This window comes from Grammomys surdaster, unplaced genomic scaffold (genome assembly GCF_004785775.1).
Source record: "Grammomys surdaster isolate TR1022 unplaced genomic scaffold, NIH_TR_1.0 126271, whole genome shotgun sequence".
In the NCBI taxonomy this organism is placed as follows: domain Eukaryota; kingdom Metazoa; phylum Chordata; class Mammalia; order Rodentia; family Muridae; genus Grammomys; species Grammomys surdaster.
In genome coordinates, this window is record NW_021621071.1 from 9,497,868 (window position 1) to 9,514,700 (window position 16,833).

The 16,833-nt window shown below is 44.6% G+C and overlaps 1 protein-coding gene across 10 annotated transcripts in view; it reads left to right on the forward strand.

The window, feature by feature from the left end:
* The window catches only part of Grip1 (glutamate receptor interacting protein 1), a 647,269-nt gene that overhangs the window by 363,375 nt on the left and 267,061 nt on the right, over positions 1 to 16,833 (forward strand). For 5 of the 10 annotated variants that reach the window (XM_028759123.1, XM_028759122.1, XM_028759130.1 and 2 more), the window contains exon 1: positions 10,088 to 10,331. The exons of the other annotated variants lie outside the window; for them this stretch is intronic. In XM_028759123.1, the coding sequence (XP_028614956.1) occupies positions 10,277 to 10,331 (55 nt within the window). In that variant the 5' untranslated portion in view covers positions 10,088 to 10,276. Of the gene's footprint in view, positions 1 to 10,087; positions 10,332 to 16,833 lie in introns of those variants that run through there. 10 annotated transcript variants of the gene reach the window in all.

Sequence of the window (16,833 nt, forward strand, 5' to 3'; positions counted from 1 at the left end):
CGGCTCATAGAATCCTTTGCAACTTGACTAAGTGAAGATTTCTTCTGAGAGAGGCACAGGAGAAAGGTATTCGCTTTCCTTGGTTGTGATCCTATGCATCTTACACAACTAACTCTGAAGCCTTTAACACACCTATGAATACACATGTACATACTAACACAATACTGTATTAGTTAGTGGTTCATTGCTATGAAAAAAAAAAACAGCAACACCATAAGGGAGTAAAGATTTACTTTGTATTACACTTTCCTGGCCTGTGATTATGAAGAGTAACATGAAATACAGGGCTCACTGGAGAATAGAGTTGAGCATTGATGCTCACCATACAATAGCTAGCAAGCAAGGAGAGATAGGAGAAGGTATATTCTTCAAGAGCACTCCCTCAGATCTACTTCCTCCACGAGGTTCTACTTCCAAGTGTCTGCCATCTCCCACTTATGCCATGGAAGTATGATGTCAACAGATAAGGCTGTCCATTGGGTTGTCGGGGCCTTCATTATTAGATCACCCCTCAGCGGCAATGCCAGCTGGGTACCATAGCTTCAGTACATGAATTCTTTTCTGGAACAATTCATATCCATAGGATAACTGTGGTGGCCTCTGTCCTGGTATGACTCAAAGCCAACTTCTTCCAAATGCTGACAAGACTACAACTCCAGCCTCCTACCCTGCCCTTTCCAGTGTGGGGCTTTGAGTAAAAACATCCCCCATAGGCCCATAGGGAGTGGCACTATTAGGAGTTGTGGCCTTGTTGAAGTAGGTGTGGCCTTGTTGAAGTTGGTATGGCCTTGTTGAAGTAGGTGTGGCCTTGTTGGAGGAAGTGTGCCACAGTCTCTTCCAACTGTCTGCAGACAAAGATGTAAAACTCTCAGTTGCCTCTCCAATACCACGTCTGCCTGCATGCCGCTGTTTCCCACCGTGACAATAGTGGACTGAACCTCTGAACTGTAAGCCAGCCCCACTGAAATGTTTTTCTTCATAAGAGTTGCCATGATTGTGGTGTCTCTTCAGAGCAATAGAAACCTAACCAAGACACCCCCCTGACATGAGACCATCTTTTTGAGACTTCTAACAGGAGTTCTGGGGGTGCATGTAAACCGCCTGGCTTATAGGCATTGCCTATTGCTGTGCCTAACAGCTGATTCTCTCTCCTTGGTCAGGCCTAATGATGGAGATTTGGGGACAGCGGGGATCCAGTCTCTACCAGAGTAGATCCACAAACTAAATCAAAGCACTGTTTGTCTTTAAAGAGGAGATGGGGGGTGGATGATACACATCTTACGAATTCATGAATCTGCATCTAGTGTTCTGGGTTCAGATATCAGTCACCCTCATTTATGCAGTTTTCGTCATGATGGCCGACGCAAAGAAGGTATTAGGAACCTGACTCCGAATCCTTAGGTTCTTTCTCATCGCCGCCTCTTATTTTCTGCAGTTGACTTTCCTGATTCATGGTCTCTCCCTTCGTTGCCATCAGTTGCGATTAAACGTTTGCCTCCTAATTACATGTGTCTTAATGACCCATGATTTACATTGCTCTAAGGAACAATGCAGTCTGTGCACTTCAGTGTATCAGAAACAGTAACTGTACCGAGACCTACTGTTCCTGTCTTTATTTAAAGTTTTAGATTCTGACCTACCTGTAGGCATTCTTAACGTCTTCTGAGTGAAATCAGCAGGCTCCTTGTGATTCCTCTCAGCCTGTGCATTCCGATTGAGGACAGCTTAATCCCTGGACCCCAGGATACAAATCATCCTGGTAGCTACAAGGTAGCAAGAGTGCCAGTTGGGCTATGGCTATGGTTAAAATACTTTGTTGCGGTTGGGATGACTAAGTGGTTTGTTTGTTCATGTGCTGCTAGATACCAAAAGTCTGGAAGCAGCTGGTCCATTACTGTGGCATTGCATCACCTCCTTGACAGACCAGGAGTAGACATGCTAGGGAGACCCTGCACTGAGGATGTTTGTGTGTTTGTGTCTTCCTTCACCCAGAGCCTAGCCGGAGAAGTCTCTGCATTTTCACATCTGTTCTGAATGTTGCCTTTCTCTTGGGTGCTCTTGCTGCCTCAGAGAAGTGCAAAACAAGCCAGGCTGTGTGTGTCCTCATAGTCAGAAATGACAAGAGTCTGTATGAATCATCTTGTCGGAAGCACCAGAAATAAATCTGCAGGCCACTCAGGGTGCCTCATTCTTCCCTTTCCCCCGACAAACATGCAAGTCACCTGGACTTTCTTCTCAACTCGGGAGGGGTCTGTTTGGCGTTTAATGTAATTTCTCTACTTTATCTTTTATGTACAAGCTTCAGAAACAATGCCTGCAGAGACAGGCCGATACAAAGGAAGCCCCCAGTAACTTATTAATAAAAACAAACGTGAACTCTACGTGATTAGCTAGGGTAGGTAATGAACAAGGCAGACAAGTCCCCTCCCCCAAATGTCATTCCCCTATTAAAGCATAAGCAAAACCTTGTTGAGGAGGGGAGAGGAGCTATAAACTACTCAATTATTTAAGTAGACTGGTAGATGGTGTTTAGTGGCATGGAAAGAACATGCAGGGGACGGCTGTCTGTTGGCTGAGAGGAAAGCAGGACCTGACGGAACTGCCGCATCGAATTCTCTTTTGGAGATCCCACCTGACCTGGCCTGGTTTCCCTGCACACAGCCCTGCTCCTTTGGCTCGGTAGTGTAACCAGGCGTGTTTCCTGCCTTCTTACTGGGACACAAGGCCACCACCATAGTCTGAGCTTGCAGAAAATCCACAGGCCAGGTTTTGTCTATGTTTTCTTGTTTATCTTTTTACAGGGATTTAATTCTTAAGAAAATAATCTTGTCCTTCTCTTTATCCCTCAAAACTGTGCTTATTGGCCAAGTGAGCTGTACACTGTAGATCACAGCATGGAGCACAACTCAGGCTGTGGTACCACCTCCAAATAAGTGAGATTGCTTATGTGGAACCATCTTCTAGCTTAGCCCAGAGCGAGCAGAAGAGATGAATTTTGAGTATTATTGCAAGATTCGAAGAGTTGTGTTCCCTTCAAATAGCAGCGTAGATACTTATTAAAAAATTATGATAAGCGTGGGTCACTAATTGTACCCTGAGATAGGAGGGTTATCTCCAATTCACGGCAAGTGCACTGGGCACTAGAGTAAGGCAGTTGCTGAACAAAGCAATCCACCTGTTCTGAGAGAGGGGGGGAGAGAGAGAGAGAGAGAGAGAGAGAGAGAGAGAGAGAGAGAGAGAGAGAGTTAGTTCAGCTATCTAGTAGCTGTACATGATGTTGGCCTAGGATTTTGGCAGTCATAAATGGAATATGTTCTGATGATTTGTTGGTTAGTTTTATGTTTACTTGACACAAACTAGTGTCACTGGAGAGGAAGGAGCTACAGTTGAGAAAATGCCTCCATAAGACCCAGCTGTAAGGCATCTTCTTAATTAGTGACTCATGTGGTAGGGCCCAGCCCATTACGGGTGGGGCCATTCCTGGGTTGATGGTCCTGGGTTCTCTAAGAAAGCGGGCTGAACAAACCACGAGGAGCAAGCCAGTAAGTAACACTCCTCCATGGCCTCTGTGTCAGCTCCTGCCTCTAGGTTCCTGCTCTGTTCAAGCTCCTGTCCTGACTTCCTTTTGTCATGGTGTTTCATCCCAGCGATAGTAACCCTAAGTAAGGCAGAGGGGTTTAAATAAACCCTATAAGTTGCCTATGGAGGGAGATGGTGATGATGTCATAATGACATCATATAGGAAAGCAGGTATCCTGCTAAGGAACCAATAAGAAGCTCAATGTGATTAAGTATAATTTGAGATGACTAAGACGGGTACCCACAGATGCTGGAGTCGTCGGGAATCAAGGAAAACGGTTTCAGGATAGAAAAGCAAATTTGGGCTGACGAGCAGTATTTGAAAGTAAAAATAGAAGCTCCGTTTCCAGAGCCCGAGAGTAGATCAATTGAGGAAGAAGGCAGCTTCATCGTTAGGAAACAAGTTGTGGAAAAACATCTACCATCTAAGGGTAGGAGAAAGAAGAGGAAGGACCGTTCTTGTTAATTCCACTCGGCACTTCCCTGTGCTTTGTCTGATGAAATAATCCATCTCATCACACCAAGCCATAGGGAAGAATGTGTTCTGTGACCAGATGCCAGACTGAGTAGTTTTATTTCTACAGAATGCATGGCAGTTATAAGGTCCAGCGCTGTTCTCTGTACCTGAGAAGACAAGGGAAGCTGGTCATTGACACAGCCTTTCACCTGATACCTTCAAAACACAGAGCAGAAAGAAGTGAAGCTCCCAAGGTGATGCAGCCAACAGAACCCTTCTGGCTGTTCTTTGTCCCTCCTGGACCATCAAAGGGGTGTTACCCTCAGGCATAGCTCCTCTCCTGTTGCCATCCCTAATTAGCACGTATCACATTGCTGAACATGTCCTGCCACATGCTCTGAGCAGACAAGCTTGTGCAGTTCTTACTCTAGAGTTTCCAACCTCCTCCTGTTAAGTGGAGTCAACCTTCTTCCTTTGGCACAGTGAAGGGCATAAGAGTCTGGCCCAGGCGAGCAGGTAACTCAAGGACTGGCTATTGGGACTTTTATTTTGAAATATAGCTTGTCTGAATAATACTCTTTAAAGGGTATCCTTATGGAGCCACCATTATTAACTGTGGGGAAAAATAATCAGTATACTCAATATGAGCCAGTTCAGCATGTCCTTTGCTGTTAAAGAAAATGCTAAATGATTTGGGCATTTTGAGGCAATTGCCTTCAAAGAATACAAAAGACAATTGTTAGTAAGCAAACAAGAACTACCAATTGTGTCTTCTCACAGCCGTATGAAATCACTTGAAAGGAAGGAGAGAATTGTAATGAAATTGTCATTTTTTTCAATCACCCTGATTCTCATATCAAAGGACGAGGTATTTATCTGTTATTGATCTCTTCATTCCAATTTAATTTTTAATTTTTACAACAATATTCCAGGTATATGTATATGGAAAGGAAGTTGAGATTTGCAAAGACCTTTTCTTGTTAATAATCAAAAGACTCCACGAAAACGAAAAAATTATTTTGATATAGAGAAATGAACACAGTGAAAGAAAACACAGAAAGGGAATTAAACAAAACAAATGAGGTGTCTGCGTCCACATCCTGGTGTGCGGCGGTCTCTTTAATTTTAAGAACACTGGAGTCCTCAAGCAAGCCTGGAGGTCTTGTCTTCTTTTGATTTTTACCTATCACCTCCTGTCTCAACTTATAAAATCGGTACTATTAAAATCGTTTAAAATAGCATGACAAAAGATATCAGCCAGTCTGAAGGGATGGCTGTGGTAAACACTCGATCTCCCAGAAATTATCTGTCTCACTGACCTCCCGTTGTGGCTGTGGTCACAGTATTTCCACACACACATTCATTAGCCTTGCTGTAGATGACTTGAGTGTGGGGAGGAGGGGTGGGTGCCAGAAGGGCTGAGAGGGACAGTCCTTTGGCGCCCCCTGCTGGTTGTAATGTGTAGCTGTTCTTAAAGGTTCCTCACATCTTTTCCCTAATTAACTTTTTTATTCATATTACATCCCAATCACAGCCCCTCCTCCTCTCCTCCCAGTCCCCACCTTTACAAGGCTGTACACTCATTACTCCCTCCCCTTCTCTGAGGAGAAGGGGAAGCTCCACCCCCACCCCCACCCCCACCCCCACCCCCACCCCCACCCCATACTACCCCACCCTGGGACATTTAATCCTCCTTTCCCACTGAGATCTAACCAGGAAGTCCAGGTAGGGGGGAGGGGACCCAATGTCAGGCAAAAAAGAGTCAGAGACAGGACAGCCCCCCCTACAGTTGTTAGGGAACCCATATGAAGACCAAGCCGCACATCTGCTACAAATGGGGTAGTTGGAAGGGAGGGTATAGGTTCAGGCCTTGCATGCTCTTTGCTTGGTGGTTCAGTCTCTGTGAACCCCCATGGGCCCAGATTAGTTGACTCTGTAAGTCTTCCCGTGGTGTGCTTGACCCATCCAACTTGATCAATTCTATCCCCAACTCACAAGACCCTCTGTCTCAGTCAGGGTTTCTATTCCTGCACAAACATCGTGACCAAGAAGCAAGTTGGGGAGGAAAGGATTTATTCAGCTTACATTTCCACATTGCTGTTCATCACCAAAGGAAGTCAGGACTGAAACTCAAGCAGGTCAGGAAGCAGGAGCTGATGCAGAGACCATGGAGGGGTGTTACTTACTGGCTTGCTTCCCCTTACTTGCTCAGCTTGCTTTCTTATAGAACCCAAGACTACCAGCCCAGGGATGGCACCACTCACAACCGGCCCTCTCACCCTTCATCACTAATTGAGAAAATGCCTTTACAGCTGGATCTCATGGAGGCTTTTCTTCAAGGCAGGTTCCTTTCTCAATGATAACTCCAGCTGTGTCAAGTTGACACACAAAACCAGCCAGCACAGCCTCCCTCCACCCCTGGCTGCCTCCACCTTGGTTCTGCCTGATTTTTGCCTATGGGTCTCTGTATCTGTTTCCATCTGCTGCAGGATGAGACCTCTCAGAGCAGAGGTCCTCACATTTTCTGTCAGTGTAGAGGAACTAGTAAGAAAGGTACAATAGAAAGACTACCAGGGCTGGGGATGTCACTTGAGAAAAGATTGCTTGCCTGTCACAAGCAAACTCTAGGTCCCATCTGTGGGGATCTACGAAGGCAGGGGTGCAAATAGCCAGTTCTTCTTGATCTTACATACACACCAGTTGAGTCATCTTCCTGAGAACCAGTCTGTACCTGAAACAAAAACCTGAACAGAGCCACCCCAACAATACATTAAATTCTGTGTAAACATAATACCCTTGCATCAGGCCTTAAGGAAACCTACGTTTAAAGAAACCCTGAAACAAGTTATCATCCCAAAGGACTAATCTACTCCAGATCCAACAAGGTCATGATTTTAGATTTTGGGGGTTTGTGTGTTCATTTGTCGTTTTAAAGGAAGCTAGCACTCCTACACTGACAAACTGCTCTCCCAATTGTTCTAAGCCGTCATCGGACACACATTTGATACCGTTTTGACTTTGTAATTTTTTAGTCACTACTTGGTGCCCTTCAGTGGGTGTGTTGTGATATACAAGCTACCTATAAGGTTGAGCCATTCCAGGTGGCAGGGAGTGCTTACAGGGCCCAAAGATGGATGGTTATATTAAACTTGCATGCAAGAAACGTGGGCCACTCTGTCCAGAGGGCTCCTGACAGGAAGCTGTGGATGATGGCCGCCAGATGTGAGACCTCTGGCCCACAAGTCAGTAAGCTGTGAGGTGGAGGAGGTACATCTTGGAAAGGCTTTCTGCTGATGTCAGAGTTTCATATCCAAGGCTCAGTTTGTATCAGGCAGAAAAGACACAGTGTCTAACTTAGGTAGATGTACTGGCCTAGGAAATATCTGGCAACTGGAGGACCTAGGGTAAGGACAGGTGGACCACCTGGGAGATTTCCTTACATCCAGGAAAGGCCTTTCTCAAGGGGCTCATATCTGGAGAGGAACCTGAGAGAGCTGCTAAGATTAGCTTCACAAAATCCAAAGAGAAAAGATAGCCCTTAGTGTGGACTCTCAGGAGCCTTTCAGAGTGCTATAGGATGAGTTATGTCTCCTGCTAGGGAAACAGAATATTTTAACAGTTCTGAAGCTCTTTCTCAGGACCAGAAAACAGGGCTTCAAAATGAAACAAACAAACAAACAAACAAAACAAAAAACTGGGCATCCTAGTGAAAGCAGAAATATTTGATGATCCTGGCTTTAAAAGAGCAAATTCGATCTGAGGCTGCATGGTAGGAGAGAGGCGAGATTCCTGTAAGGTTTTGAGATTTAAAGCAATAGACATTAATGAAAGCGACCAGAGAAGTAATGCTCCCCAAGTAAGGTGGTATTAATACTATTTGACAGCTGCATATTCTGAGGCCCTGGATTTCAGAAAAGGTGTTATTAGATTCAGGAAAGGATTGCGAAACGACATAGCTATAAATATTCACTTCACATTAAGCAATAATCCAAGCCTCTGGCAACTAAGTTTATTTCTATTTAGAAGAAAAAGAATACCAGGGAGGCTAAAATATTTCCAGAGATGGACTAAAAGGGGGAAAAAGTGATAAAGAATGTCATTCTTTTTAAAATGATGGTATTGGAGCTATTTAAAACGTAGGACTCTGACAATCCATTTAATACTGTCAATCCCACTGCTTAATGATGGCCAATGGCTCCAGGTAGACCATCCTTGATAAGGGAATTCCATTCTTTTCAAAAGCCTTTCATGCAGATGTGCCTAATGGCCCCTGTGTTTTGCACACAGGTTATTTTTCTGTTGGACTCCAAAGGGCAAGTATCTACATTCCCTGTTGATGACTGGAAATTGCTTAAGATGATACAAGATTTATGAATGAAGAGAAGATGCTACCACAGGGCTTGAAATAGTAGAAGCTATTTTAGAATCCAGCTGGAAAGACTTTTCATATTTTTAAATGTGTGTGTGTGTGTGGTGTGAGCGTGTGTATTGTGTATGTGAGTGTGTATGTATATATCTGTGTGAGTGTGTATTGTGTATGTATGTGTGTGAGTGTATATAATATGTGAGTGTGTGTCTATTGTAGGTATAAGAGTGTGGGTATGGGTAAGTGTATGTGGTGTGTGTGTGTGTATTGTGTATGTGTGTGAGTATATATGTGTGTATACATGTGCGAGTGTGTATGGTGTGTGTGTGTATTGTGTAAGAGTGAGTGTATGTGGTGTGTGAGCGTGTATATTGTGTATGTGTATGTATATATGTGTGTGAGTATATGTGGGGTGTGTGTGTGTGTGTGTGTGTACATGTGGGGGTCAGATGACAACCCTCAGGATGAGGTTTTTTTTTCTTTCTACCATATTGACCCTGAGGAAGGATCTCCGGTTGCCTGGTCTCACACATTTTCTCACTAGCCTTTAAAAGACTTATTTTGGGGAAAAAAATAACACAGGAGTAGAAAATACATTAGATGACGAATTCATATCCCTGGAAATACTAAGGAAGCAGCTCAAGCACTCAGGTGTCTTTCCTCCAGAGCGAGCGGCTGGCTTTTGCTGGCTGTTTCTTACCACCCATCTGCGTCTCCCCACCCCATGTCTGTGTTAGCTCCCATGAGAGATGTCTCGCTTGTGACGGAGATCCCACAGCAGATGTCAGGTTCTGGTGACTGTGTCCTGAGTGGGCTGGTGCTGACAGACGAAGATGTAGGCTCCGCTTCTTGTCAGTTTGTGAATGGGGCTGTGAAGGGTTTGTTCATTTCCTCCTCCCAGGATGGGATCCCAGGCCATATCTGCTGTGGTGATGCGAAGCACTTCAGATTTGCGTGTCGAGAGAGACTGGCTTCGGGAGGGCTGTTTGGGGAAAGAGTACAATAAGGTTCATTAAAAATAGAAATACTTGGCCCTGTTTGCTTTTATTCCTGGTATCTTTAGAAACAGTCTTGACTGAGTGGCTCTCCTGCCAAGGCATTTTTTTTCCTTGAGTGGTTAAAGGACTTGAACCCCATCTGTTCTGCTCTCCACACTCCCGGAGCTCCTTCTCTCGGTCTCTCTGCAATCCCATCCACAACCCAGCACTGCCTTGATGCTTAGGTATTTGAAAAGTGCCAAACCGATCTTTCCCCAGTAGATCAGAGAGGTCTGCCTCTTATCCCTAGCCAAAACTACCATGCTGTCCCAGATCTCAGCATAGGGTGCCCAGTTCCCTCCTTGTAAGCCACCGCTGAGAGAATGTAGCAGATGATACACACATCTCTTCGTAAAGTCAGAGTGCAGGCATCGTTCGCCTTTCCCGTGACATGAGACCCACAGCTGAGAAGCAAGGGGCAGAGGGACCTGCACTGACTAGAATGCACAGCCTTACCCTGAAACAGAATGCCTTGCACAGTGCTTAGTGTGAGATTTATGGAATGGCTCCTCTCCCAGCCTTGTCCCCGCTTCCTCTTATGTCTCCTCTCTGCTGCTTTGTTGCTACGAAACAGCCTTACTTTATAAGCCATTGAGATGGAGCAGGGGGAGGAGGCTGTGACGGACGGGCAGCGGTGGTAGTAGTAGTGAAAGGCACAGCTCTGCCCGATGACATGTAGCGGGACCTCTGCATCAGCCAAGAGGAATTAAGCTTTGTCACTCCCCACTGGGACTACCTTTCTCCTGGTATGTGCGCAAGGAATTCATATGCTGCTGCTCGCCGCCGCAGCCACCCGAGCAGCCCCGTGTACACTTTGCCAGAGAGCAGGGAGCAAGAATGATAGCTGTCTCTTTTAAATGCCGCTGTCAAATTCTAAGGCGACTTACCAAAGGTACGGTACTTTTTTCCTCCTTCGCAGTGTGTCTGCTTCCGCAGCCCAGAACCACAGCTGAATGGTTTTTACTTTCAAATATGACTGCCTTTTTACAGTTTATTGTCGGGCAACAAAGAACTCAGAGAAATCTGTACAGATCTCTCTGTATAGGTAGACTCCCCAGGTCTGTGCTGGTTTATCCTTGCTGGGTTTGTGGTGAAATTGTGTGTGTGTTTGTGGGGGGGGAGCTTGTGTGATTTTTTTTTTTTTTAATGACTTCATTCTTGCAGAAAAGCAGATGTGTCTGGGTCTGGTGCTGAAGTTATTACGGGAAGCCGTCATTTTGCATGCTGATTATCTGGTCAAGAGAAGTCAAGTGTGCATGACTGTCCTTTCTGTGGAAGAGATGCTAAATGCAGCTGGTGGCTTCTGGACCTGCACAGCTGTTCAGTCCATGGAATAATTGTTTATTAATTCCTCAAATCTCATGAGCCTTTTACCAGGACAGTTGTAAAATTGCTGTCTCTCCTCTCTCTCTCTCTCTCTCTCTCTCTCTCTCTCTCTCTCTCTCTCTCTGCCTCTCTCTGTCTCTCTCTCTCATTCCCCCACTGTGTGTGTGTATCTGTGTGTATGTGTGTGTCTGTGTGTGTTAGAAATACATGTTCAAATATGTTAGAAAATTCAGAATTATTTGGTCCTATGTGATATTTGAAGAAGTTTATTTGAAAGTAAAAATACAAGCATGGCCTCATGCCTTCACTTCAAGATTTATTGGCTTGAAATCGCCTCTCTTAGATGTCTGAAACATTAATGACACTTCAGATGTGCTTTTTTTTGTTTTAAGTCAGCCTAGTTGTACCTTCTGCTTTGCCTGTACACCTTGTATTTCGAAGTTATCGAATGGCTCCTTTTCCTGATCCAGCCTTCTAAACATGGAGAAGGACAAGTTTCTCTTGCCTGTTACCCTCAGATAGATCTTTAGAGAGACACGTACGACTGAAGAAGAAACTTTGGTCTGCGGAGGGAGAGATGGCTGGAAATGCCTTTCATGTTGAGCCTGTAATCAAGTACCGCCAAGTAATTAATGGCTGTAATTATGTTCTAGAAGCCCCGAACCTATAAATATGTTAATGGATGCCATTTCTATCAGTTTACCCTGACATATCAGAGTTCTTTGATCACCAGCAGTGCAGCTAAAAATGCAATTAATATTTTATTTGGCAGAAGAATGCGCACAAAGCAAATAGTGACAAATAGGCCTGAAATCAGTAACAGGAAAGAGAATAAATACTGTAAACTAACTTACTGAGTGCATTTGAAAATTCCAGAGATAGCTCAATGACCCTTAGGAGGGGTAAGGCTATTCCTTTCAAATTAGGCTATTAGCATAAGATTGTAAATTATGTTTGGCTTTATCCTTTCCTGTTGGTACAAACTTACTATTCCTGTTTGCAAGTCATAATTAAAAGGCTATGCTCTATGTCAGAAGCTAGTCTAAGATAGGTATCTCACTCAAAAAGTTCTTGGCCTAGCTGAGCACTTATTTATCTTGGTGTTGCGAGATTAATTGCTCTTAAAATAGTGAAGCGATAATTCTCTTCACGTGAATCAGAAATTCTTTTGTAGGTTCTACCTTCAAGAAAGGGAGTGAATCCAAATAATTTTTAATTCTTAGGATTAATTTTTTTCCATTTTTTCCTTGAGTCTTACAGAAGCATCAATCTGCTGCACTGCAAAGAGATTTAATTGTTTTTCCAAGATAGTTGCTAAATACCTAGACAACTGGGGACAGTGTGCATCCCTTTTTTTTTCCCAAGTGGCTACTCCATATCACTCCCAAAATCTTTACATATGCTCTTCTTGGCATTTACTGTAGGGCTGCCAATTCCTCATGAAAATCTCCCTGATAGCCCCTTGTCTTAACGAGACAGACCTCAGTACTGGGCTGGATATTCAAATGTTTGCAGAAAGACCCCTGAGTAATACAGCTTGTGCCTTGCCAATCACCTGCAGCCTGGTCAAAGTCCAAGTCCCAACAATGCTACCTGTTGTTCCAAAAACACTCAGTGAGCTCCAGAATGCACCCACGGCCGTGTAGTATTCTCGTAGGCTAACAATGAAACAAACACACGGAAGCAGAGCCTTAAATTCCCCTTTTCGGATGTTTTAGGATACAGCAGGATATATCTTTGAATGAGGTTGCTTCCTTGTCCATTCGCTCTGTCCACATGCCTCACACCTGGTACCCAGACACATGTGTCTCTTACTCCCGTTGAGGACTGTACCAATCCTCTCTTTTCTAGATGCTAAGCATTGTGCCTTGTGAATAGAAGACACTTAGAAAGTGTCTATTAAAAAGAACTGGGTATGTCTGGTTAAAAGAGGCAGAACATTTAATTATGTGGGCATTCTCAGTAAATACTTCAAGAACTTCATGTCAGCCTTACCCAGATCTTAGGGCCAGGGAGACCTGCTTTATGTCTCTAAAACCACCTTGCTACGTGAGGCCAACCTGCTTAGGAAAAAAAGCAATATGGCGCCTGTATGTTCTCTTAATTCTTTCAAGGGGAGTTAAGGGGAAAGAGATGCATTTAAAGGGAAAGTTGCCCTATCAATCCTACATTTTTAGTGCTTGGCTTCATCCTTACATTCTTCGTCTGTTGGTCATCTAATAAATACCTACTCAGAAACTCTAACATTCCTGGAACTGATGTTTTTATAGCGGAACCTGGACTCAGTGTCTTACAGGTGTATCAAGCAATTCTAGTCAACATACTATTGAATAACTACTAATTTTCTTTCATTGGTATTACAATATTAATATGCATCTCCTAGATTGATCTCTGAGCCATCCACATAGACTCACGGGACCCCACAATCCTAGTTGAGTGCGTATTTCAAGTAAACTTAGTGTTTCTCAGATTTGGAAATTGAATTCAGACAACTGAGAGAGACAGAGATGGACAGATAGAGATGGAGAAAGGGGAGAGACAGAGAGACAGGGAGACAGAGACAGAGAGATCTGTCTGGTTTAAAGGTTGAATGGATACAGAGATGGATAGAGATGGAGGTAGGAAGAGATAGGTATATACAGAGGGTGTGTGTGTGTGTGTGTGTGTGTGTGTCTGCCTTTTCATGTCCCCAATCATCAAAGAAAATAACCTTTGACCCCAAGCCTGTCCCTGCATTTTGACAGGAGAATTGATTCACTCAAGGGCCACTGTCCATGTTGGGGATCTAGAGGAGCCATGCCATCTTTTCCTTCTCCCTCCCTCTGCAATGAGCCGTGTCCACAGTGTCCCCAGCCTTGGGGCCAAATCCCAAAATAATACTTTCGTTTCTCAGCTCTCCAGCAACATATGACAGAGGAATTGTCTTCATGGAGACAAAAGGGCTTTGGGGCACCTGCCTGCCTGCACGGCTGATTACCTGGGACGCCACTCTTGCACTTAAGGGGCACGGTGCCTAAGACATGTTCTCAGAAGCAGAAGCTTTTGTCATCTTGTGATTATGTTTTTATTTTCCCTGGAAGTATCCCGGCCTTGTATGCATGCGGTCCTGTCGTGTGACTAGTATAAGGCCGTGTCCTTCTCGGGTGCCACTGGTTTTAGTTGAGAGTCCTGAGCCCTCATGCCCTGCTGACTATGACATTTCCTTGTCTCATGCTTTACTCAACCAAGGTGACCGTCAGCTAATTAATATGTATCGACCTTCCCCAGGGAGCATGGCTCTGGTCAGTTTTTAGTTCTTTCTTTGTTCCTGTGGCCATCTACTGCAGACCCCTACATTCCTCTGAGCTCAAAACTCATGTCGGAAAAAAAAAAAACAAAACCTCACAGCTTCCAATGTTGTTTTCCTTTTCTTCCCCATTTCATCTGACCTACATGGTATCTTATTTTCAGAGTGGTTTCGAGTCCTCTCACTTCCCAAATACACATATGATCTGGAACAAAAATGAACCGGCTCAGTCTCTGTCCCATTAACCAATCACTGGCAGTCCTGTTGACCTTCATCCCCACAGGGCATCCAAGTGAGATGTTTTTGGCTGATGTCCAGCTGTCCCCCTGTATATTCTGCTTCCTTTTCTCCCTCACTGTCTTTCTCCTCAAAATCCTTCTTTCCTGTTCCCTGGACCACTGGCTCTGAACAAAATGTGGAGCTGGCATGTTGGGACCACACTCAGGTTCTCTTCTTCCTTTGTGTTGGACACCTGCCCCAGGCCTGATGTGGTTGTGCTTGAAAGGTATGGTCAGACATCAATCTAAGCCCCGTCTCCAGGGAGAACTGAAGCTCCACTACTTCAGACAGCCAGCAATCTTGTTCTTAATTCTCTCCTGCAAGGACAGTCTCATCGAGGCTTGCCTAGTTAGCTTTTGAAGTATTATTCAAGTGACCTCTGGGTCTCTTTAGACTCAAGACTCTCTGACCCTTGTCCCGTGTGTAAAAAATTCTTATTGAGAAATTAATTTTCGGTGGATAACCCCCAATCAAGTCTAATAATTTGTTGAAATTTTTGTTTTGGTAAAAAAAAAAAGAAAAGAAAAAGACATTTGCTATAGCTTCCTAACTGCAGAGCCTCTTGATCCAAGGGAAGCTGAGTCAGCCATTGAGGGCAGCGTCAATGTTGGCCGAGCAATGGCTTCTTTGATGACAAGCTCAAATTTTCTGTGCAGGTCCCTTTTGTACTTCCCCATCTGTCTGTGTCTGGTCTCATGACTTCTTCAGCATTCTCCTTTAATGCTCTCTCTTCTACTCTGTGATAAGATTCAGAATTGATTATCGTCTGGCTGGAGAATGCTTACTCTCTGCTGGATCTCATTTCTCCTGCCCATCCCTTCTGCTAACCCTTCCTGGCCTGTCTGTCAGACCCCGTCATTTGGAAGAGCTTGCCTGGATCGCTCCGCCTCGTTAACTTTCCAGCCCTTTGCAAACCTCACCTGACAACACATCCTTTCCTCTTCGCCTCTACCCTTAGCTATCAAAGGTAGTTTGCAGGATGGGAGACGGCTCGGCTGGTAAAGTGCTTGCCCAAGCAAGCGCGAGGACCTGAGTTCAGATCCCCGCCATCCTCATAAAAAGCTGAGTCTGTTTTTACAATCCCAACGATACGGAAGGATAGGCAGGAACATTCCTAGAGCTAGTCTAACCAACTCTAACCTTGTGAGCTCCAGATTGAAGGAGAGATGGAAAAAAATGAGGTCAAGGACAATCAAAGAAGAGCCCTGTTACCCAGCTTCTCCCAGAGTAGGAACACTGTGCATGCATGACCTGATCACTCACATTCTTAAAGGGAATTTATTTAACTTGTTTTGCATTCTATCTTGCCAACTTTAAAAGCAAAAAAAAAAAAAATGTACACATTTTAAAACGCTTCACAAAATGTGTTATTCAGTTAAACTTTGATCCCCTGCTAGGGCAGGAGGCACACAAATAAAGAGGCCTCACTGGGACAAGAGAAATCTGAAATAGGATCCTGGTCAGGGGTTGCCGTTCTCACGATGGTGGAGTTCAGATGGAGTTGGCTGTATGAGAGAGATTTCTTGCTGAGCTTCTGACTAGTTTCTGAGATGTTTTGGTGGAACAGGGCTCCAACCACTTCATTCCCTAGTGTTTTGAGATTTCCCTTTTATAAAAACAGGTTAGGCTTAGCACAGTGCTGTACCTGTCTTGTCTCCATCTTCTGAATAGGAATTGCCTGCTGGAAATGCCTTCCTCCTTCCAGGTGGCACCTGTCCATCAGGTGCAATATTCAGTTATGCATTATCTGAAATCATCTGCATGTGAACAAAAAAGATTTCTGTTCCTTCTAAGATGATTGTAGCTGATAAGGATGACAAACCCGGTCCATTACTGAAACAGGGGAGAGCACTTTAACATAGGCACTCCATTTATTTTTATCATTTGGGGAAAAATGATTAAGAGGAAGAACAGCAGTCATATTAGCTCACATTCATAGAGTGCCTACTCCAGCCAGATACTACCCGAGATGCCTTCTGCAGACTAACACAGCGATCGCTCATAGCAATGCTACACTAGAAAAAGCAGCAGTTAGAGGAGTTGAGGGGTGTCTCTAAGATGGGGAGGCATGGAGAAGACAAGGAGCTAAGAACCCATGCTCCATTTTGTGGTTATCTTTTCTACTGGGGGGAAGGGAAGGAAGCAATGGAGGTGTGTGTGAGTAGAACCCCAAAGGAGACCAACAGAACAGTGCTTCAGGACTCCCCCCCCCCTACATGGAACAGGGGAAAGGGAACATACATGGGCATAAGACGTGGAGCCTGTCCAGCTCTCCACTGCCAGAACACAGCAAAACCTGCCGGTCATCCACATGAGTCTCGGTTTCTTTCTGAACATGAGAATGATACGTAGATACTGTCTGTTGTGTGTGGTAAAGCAGCCCTGTGAGTCCAGTGTATGGGAGGGCAAGGTGGGAGAATCAAGTGTGCGGGACAGCCCTGGAACTGTATAGAGAGACTTGGTCTGAGTGAGTACACACATACACACACACCATACACACACA